The sequence below is a fragment of the Oratosquilla oratoria genome, chromosome 34 (assembly GCF_046742065.1).
Source record: "Oratosquilla oratoria isolate Oo_2021 chromosome 34, ASM4674206v1, whole genome shotgun sequence".
In the NCBI taxonomy this organism is placed as follows: Eukaryota; Metazoa; Arthropoda; class Malacostraca; order Stomatopoda; family Squillidae; genus Oratosquilla; species Oratosquilla oratoria.
In genome coordinates, this window is record NC_134810.1 from 31,593,794 (window position 1) to 31,601,719 (window position 7,926).

At 36.1% G+C, this 7,926-nt stretch overlaps 1 protein-coding gene across 2 annotated transcripts in view; it reads left to right on the forward strand.

Annotated features, from left to right (window-relative positions):
* The window catches only part of Oseg2 (intraflagellar transport protein Oseg2), a 544,964-nt gene extending 537,757 nt beyond the window's left edge, over positions 1–7,207 (forward strand). For both annotated transcript variants that reach the window (XM_076173301.1, XM_076173302.1), the window contains one exon: positions 227–7,207. In XM_076173301.1, the coding sequence (XP_076029416.1) occupies positions 227–490 (264 nt within the window). In that variant the 3' untranslated portion in view covers positions 491–7,207. The remainder of the gene's footprint in view (positions 1–226) is intronic.
* Positions 7,208–7,926: the final 719 nt, after the last annotated feature.

Sequence of the window (7,926 nt, forward strand, 5' to 3'; positions counted from 1 at the left end):
ATATACTTGGGTTTGTGTGGAAATAAGAAAAGGACACATGCCATAATAATCTGTTGTAATAAACTTTCAACTTTGACAACCTCTTCATCCATTCCTCAGGTTTTATTGTACTAAGAGTTCACTGTATATTATGTCTTTTTTCCTTTGCAATGATAGCCAGAATTCATCTGTTTTCACATGATTTTCAAATATGTAATACTTTTATTCTAACTTATTCTCCCTACAGGTGTTACCATTAGACGAAAGAATGGTGTATGAAGCATCATTAGTAGGCAGTGATGGAACACACTATCCACCATGTGTAATCACTGGCTACCCAGTTCTTCGCAGCCGACTTGACCTTAAACATGGTCAAGTAGCCAATAAAGAAGATTGGAACAAAGTCATCATGGCCACCAAGATGACCAATTCTCCTGAATGTCAGGATGTCCTGAAATTTATTACATCCTGGTGTGGAGGGGTGCCCAACATGGGTTATAATTTTCAGTAGCAAATCAGTTAAGATTTTTAATTTATATAAATTAAATTAAAGCACATAAGGAAGCACAAATATTTTAGTATTATGTCAACTATTGTATATTGATTCTTATGGAAAATTTGCAACATTCCCAAAAATAACATTGAAGAATAGATATTTTTCATGGAACTTTTTGAATTTCTTGGTTACTTTATGCTCATTTCACTAGTCTACACCATTGGACACATGGTTAGAATAGACTTGCCATCATAATGTTACAATGTGTTTGTTGTTATTTATCTTCTTACTTTACTATTTGCTAAGCTGCTGTTTGATTGTGTGTTTGTGTCAAATTCATATAAACTATTAAAATCCTTAAATTATGGTTACATAACAAAATCATTAGTGAAATTTCATGTGTGCAGGAGCCCAGATACAGAATGAAAGAACAACAGTAACCTGGAGTAGAGGAGAGGAAGGAGGGTTACTGTGTTGTGAATTTGAACTTTCCTTCCTCTCTCATTTGATTAAGAGGGAGTGGGTGGGAGATGGGGGAAGGGTGAGGGAGTGGGTATAAAAAATAATTTGACGCAGCCCAAAGGGCTTTCTCCCCATCTTCTCTATTTTTGCATGAGGGGATGGAGAGGGGGGTCACCAATTTAATGAAGCGACCTTGCTGTGGATGTGCTGTGTCTTGTAACACTGTTTCTGACCCAGGGCAGTGAGCGAGATGCAGGGATTACCTGTCATCCAGGAGGAGCCAAGATAAGTGGAAGGGAAGGGGATGGATGGGGGTGGAGTATGTGGAGATGGAATGGGTGGGAGTGGTTTTTATCCCTTTATTTTTGCGGTACCTCCCTTGTAAGGGGGAAAGCCTTTGGTATGTGCATGTAAAAAAAAAAAAAAAAAAATTAAATAGAGACTTCACTCAACAAAAAAAGAATTTCAGCATGATTTACAATTAGTTCATATGCACCTTGCCCAACAATACACCCACAGCTTGGTTCTCTATAATCAGGAACTAACAGTATTGAAAGGTTGTACCCAAAATGTTATACCCAAACAACATATTGGCTTCATGATAGATATATGGAACAAATTGGATGAAGAAATAGTGTGTGCAAACACAATACAAGAATTTAAGAACAAACTTGATCATGTGAGATACAAAAATAGGTCACCATGAGCATAGCTCCCCTTCCCGTATAATACAACTAGGTAAAATACTATCCACACAACATATGAAAAGGATAGGAACATAATTTTACTCCAAAGTATGAGTCCTTATATCCATCATATTTTGTACTGACCTAGTTTTTAGGGTTCTGGATGAGGGTTTCCTCACAGATCCTCTTATGCCTTGATGTGGCCCAAAGGGATTTCTTCTTGTGTTTTCTGTTTTCATATGAGGGGACAAGGAGGATTGTTATATAAATGAAGCAGCTGGTCCTGCTATGGATATGCTACATCTCTCTGCATTACTTCTGACCCAGTCAATAGGTAGGGGACAGGAATGATTATTGTCTACAAGGAGTTAAGATAAAAGGGAAGTAAATAGGTGATGGATAGGAGTAGGATGGGTTAGGGTGGATGCATGTCTTGGCTGGTTACCTACTTTCATCCATTTCCATGCTCCCTATCACTCACAGTTTTAGTCAGTAGGCCCTGTGCCTCTGATCTTCCAACTTAGTCAAGTTCTAGACAGTTTGTTCAATTTGGTATAAGATATAACACTTCACCTAGTTTTTTTCAGTATTATTTAGGTACGGGCACAAAATTTTCAAAAAAATTTAACCCTTAAGTTATTGTTGCATATGAAAGACAACTTTATTAGAAACAAAATGCTTTTTACATTTTTTAAATAGCTTGAAAAATAAGTGAGATACAATTTTTTAAGTTATTTTTTTAGCCCGCATTTTTGGCTAGACTTTACCATAACAAAATGTTAGAATTAAGGGTGGTAATTTGTAAAGATTTCGGTAAAGAAATATACATTAACTTAGAGTTAATGTATATTTCTTTACCACTGGTCCAATTTTATTAAAATTCGGAACACTTAGGTTTTAAGGACCAACAAATCACATGAGCATGTCAAAAACAATGTGAGACATCTCCATCATACCATATTTTCCTTTTCATGGCAACCATGAAGTCAATTTTCAGATTATCATCAATAAAATCCAAACCACTGACCCAATTGACATGCAATTTGGCATGTGAAGGTTTTATGGGCCAATAAATCAACGGAGCATGTCAACAGCATTGCAGGACCTTCTTATACTATTCTTACTAACACCTATCATGTTGCCATGGCAACTGTTGCCAATTAAGAAATAATCCATAAAATACAAACCCCTGGCCCAATTGACATGCAACTTGGCATGTGAAGGTTTTATGGGTCAACAAATCACCTTGCAGGGCCTTCTTCTTATACCATTCTTACTAACACCTATCATGTTGCCATGGCAACTGTTGTCAATTTAGAAATAATCTATAAAATCCAAACCACTGGCCCAATTAACATGCAACTTGGCATGTGAAGGTTTTATGGGTTAACAAATCACCTGAGCATGTCATTAACATTGCAGGACCTTCTTCTTATAACATTCTTATTAACACCTATCATGTTGCCATGGCAACTGTTGTCAATTTAGAAAATAATCAATAAAATCCAAACCGCTGGCCTAATTGACATGCAACTTGGCATGTGAAGGTTTTATGGGTCAACAAATCACCTGAGCATGTCATTAACATTGCAGGACCTTCTTCTTATACCATTCTTACTAACACCTATCATGTTGCCATGGCAACTGTTGTCAATTTAGAAATAATCTATAAAATCCAAACCGCTGGCCCAATTGACATGCAACTTGGTATGTGAAGGTTTTATGGGTTAACAAATCATCTGAGCATGTCAATAACATTGCAGGACCTTCTTCTTGTACCATTCTTACTAACACCTATCATGTTGCCATGGCAACTGTTGTCAATTTAGAAATAATCAATAAAATCCAAACCGCTGGCCCAATTGACATGCAACTTGGCATGTGAAGATTTTATGGGTCAACAAATCACCTGAGCATGTCAATAACATTGCAGGACCTTCTTCTTATACCATTCTTACTAACACCTATCATGTTGCCATGGCAACTGTTGTCAATTTAGAAATAAGCAATAAAATCCAAACCGATGGCCCAATTGACATGCAACTTGGCATGTGAAGGTTTTATGGGTCAATAAATCACCTGAGCATGTCAATAACATTGCAGGGCCTTCTTCTTATACCATTCTTACTAACACCTATCATGTTGCCATGGTAACTTGTCAATTTAGAAATAATCAATAAAATCCAAACCGCTGGCCCAATTGACATGCAACTTAGCATGTGAAGGTTTTATCATAAAGCCCGATTCTTCAAAAGCAAACAAATATTCACCGATCCAAACGCAAATTTGGTTATCAACCTCGGCAAATTAGTTTTCTGAGTAAAAATATTAAGGTAAGGCATCAATATAATATTATTATAATGTAAGAAATTTTTTATTTAACCTATTTTCTCCCGGTTATGAGCAGCTCAAGATCGTTGGGTATTATACACTTGGTGATTTGTTGACCCAAAAACCTTCACATGCCTAGTTGCATGTCAATTGGGCCAGTGGTTTGGATATTATTGATTATTTCTAACTTGACAACAGTTGCCATGGCAACATGATAGTTGTTAGTAAGAATGGTATAAGAAGAAGGTCCTGCAATGTTAAGGACATGCTCAGGCGATTTATTTACCCATAAAATTTATGGGTCAATAAATCATCTGAGCATTAACATTGCAGGACCTTCTTCTTATACCATTCTTACTAACACCTATCATGTCATGGCAACTGTTTTCAATTTAGAAATAATAAAATCCAAACCACTGGCCCAATTGACATGCAACTTGGTTGATTGGTTGATTTATGGAATTTTTGGCTTGAAGGCCAAACGGCAGAGCCAGTAGGCCATTCAGCGCACATGCAACTTGGCATGTGAAGATTTTTGGGTAAAAAAATCACCAAGTGTATATTACCCAACGATCTTGAGCTGCTCATATACAGGAGAAAATAGGTTAAAAAACAATGTTATTACATTAAAATATTATGTTATTGATGTCTTACCTTAATATTTTCACTCGGAAAACTAATTTGCCGAGGTTGATAACCAAATTTGCGTTTGAATCGGTGAATATTTATTTGCTTTTGAAGAATCGGGCATACACTTGCACAACAACAAGATAATTTGAATATCCTGCGCATACACTGAACGCTCAAAGCATTCAAACTAAGCCAAACAAAATCCAATGGGTCGCATTGTAAACAGTAGCAGCGTGATCGTAGCGCCGCGCTTGTTTTCACGCGTACCTATATTATTGTATGTATAGGAGAGAGAATTAAAAGGAGCTTGTTTTTCCTTGATTTTCTTCATGAATTCTACTAAAACTTGGTTCTCTTAGGTACAACAATGGACTCCTGTCAAGAACATGCATTTTAGGTCCTAAGTAAGTTTTGCAGTGACATAGTGATTTCTTTAGTCCAATGATCTTAACTATGTATTTAAGATACTCCTGAAAGGGCAATCTTACAATCATGAACCAAATAAACTTTCTCCACCCTTTCTCCAATCAGATTCATTGTTACAAGTCTACATGCAATATTGTTTACTTAAACAATCTTGAATCTCTGCATAACTCACTTAGGTTACAAATACTACAAGTCAGTAATTCATTTAGGCTCCTGGCCATTGCTTATAAACACAAAGCAGGTGAACTTATGCAACTTGCTCACCTTTAGCTGTGTTTATAATTTCATAACCCATAAAATGCAACTGTCACCATCTACCCCACTTTCTACCTATTTCTTTACCAGCCTCTTACACCTACCTTTTAAGGGGAAAGAAGCCTCTTGCATAGAGAATAAAGATTTCTAAGGCTGTAACTTTGTCATATAGAGCTCTTAGTTCTAGTTTTGTTATTAAGGTTTGTCCTTGGATACACATATCACAGGGGGTTCAAATTCATCATCTACTTGTTATTGACCTTGCTGGCCGCAGCTTTTCTACCAGGGTTTAAGGGAGGCTATGTTTAGGGCACCTTTTCCATGTGAGGTGAGTAGTGCAGATCCTGAATAGGATTGCTCAATCATGTAGCTGCTGCTGAGCTGTTTTGCTCCTTAGTCCAACCACAGGGCACTCATTTGGTCTACACTGCCTGTTATGTAGGTTTTGACTTGGGGATTCCAGACTCTATCTCCTATCCCCAATGTCATGCACCACTGCCAGATAATTTCTGGTTATTTGTTGCAAGAATGACTGTTGTGACTGAATGTACTGTCAGTCTTAGTTGCTTCAACACTCTTAGCATTAACTCCCAGATGGGAGTCTAACCCAGAGGTGGTGAGGCAGCAGTTAGTTCTCCTTTAGCCTGTTTTTGAATCCTCTTCTTAGGTAGGACATGGGACAGAGGGTAAAATCTTGAAACAATTTTCACAGCAGGTAGGGAAAACCTAACCCCCCTATTTGAGATGCCAGTTCATTTTAAATCAATTTTACAAATATGAACATTAGAAGTGAGTTGTGTCATGGATTAGTTAAGGGAATAAATCACATATTGCAACTGAATTCCATTTTGTTTGCCAGATGTTTCATTATAAAAAAATAAAGGAAAGGACTACAGTATACATCACAAATTACTATAATTACTATTCTTTTGTTAGAGCATGCATTAGTCATGTTCATTCATAACAACTGCAATCAGACAAATAAAACCATTAAGAAAATTCAATAACCACATAAGTATTTTTCATTAATTTTGGTAAGAGTACTTGCTTTATTTTTTCATTCTAAATGATAAATTAAATATTTAAACAGAACAGTTTAAGTAATGACAAATGGTTGTGGTATTGTGTAGGATTAAGAAAAAAATATTTACTGATATTTTGAACAGAATGTTCTGTACAACATATGAAAACTTTGGATATAATAATTTCAGGTACCATTTTTTTGTTGGTCACTAATCATACATGCAATTTAAATGCAAAGCATCCACACAAATTGGTGACTGTTAGTATTAAGATTTGCATCCAGGTAGAGTTAAAGTTTATAACACAGAAAATGTTATGCACAGATTTACAATTTGGCTGATAAATATGGCCCTAGTTTTACTAAAGAAGTTGACATAACACCATTTTTGTTAACTGTAAGAATTTTATTAGGTTGGTGGAGGCAAACACAGAACAAAACTGGGCTTCAATTCATGTAGATCCATTCAATTCTGTGTTTGTCATTTCCATTGACTAAATTAGTATTAACCATAATAAAGTCTGCAAAGGTCTCTTCACTAAATTGTAAGGATTAATGAGCAAAGGTAATTCTGATGCTACTAGAAACTGGTATCCTTCACTTGTGGTGTAATTCGGGCTAATTTAGTACAAATATTTTTTTTTTTTTTTTTTTTTTAAACTAAAGTTCCGTCCCAAGACACACAACCTTAGTGTCAGCAGTCTATAACTGCCATATCAAATATTCTAGTCAAAACACCAAACCTTTAAGATGTATTTCAAAGAAATAAAATTAGTAAAGCACCCTGCAACAAAACAGTGTAGTATTATTTAAATTGGAAACATCCCTTTGTTAAAAACTTTAATTGTTGTATAACAATACTTCTGACAAAGGAGAAATAATGGATATCTGAGCCCTGCAAGACAAACGTCAGAAAATATCTCCCTGCTACCTGTATTCAAAAACCCATCAACATCACCTCAATCTAAATATGCAGTCCCACAGTGCTGATGCACAGTCTCCAGAATGGTTCCAAGGTCTCTATCATCTTAGCTTATTTCTTCCATCTTTTAACACATGGAGAACTGACATCTAGTGAATTCTATTGTTAACTGATGACACTAAAACAGGCCTACTCTTATATAACACACAATAGTTCAATATTTCTTCCAAGAAAGGTCTATGGGACTGCTGTAGGGCTAAAGGTTAATCAGTGAAATTTGAGGATGCTACAATTTTATTTAATGTCATGAATTCTCATTTTCAGAGGAGTCTAGGACAATGCCTCCTTCCAGAGGATTTTTTGAAGTGGAGAACTTATTGTAGAAAACCTTAACTATAAACTCCCTAGGCCAGATTTTTAATGTCATCATTCCTAACCTCTGCCACAAATAGCAATGCTCTAACCTGCTAATAAGATTATTTGTGTGTACACAGTTGGCACCAAAGGTATTGGTATAGTGCCTTTTTCTCCTGCAACACTCAAAAAAGATCATTAGCAAAAATATTTGGGGGAATTTATCAGCTTCTAATACTTTATGGGGAGTCTTCTCCTTTTCAGACAGCTCTCCAGGCATCAAGGAACGAATTAAAAAAGTCTTTGGAACATGTGGGTTCCAAGTTTTCCCAGGTGTCCTGAATCTCCTTTACAAGCTTTGGCA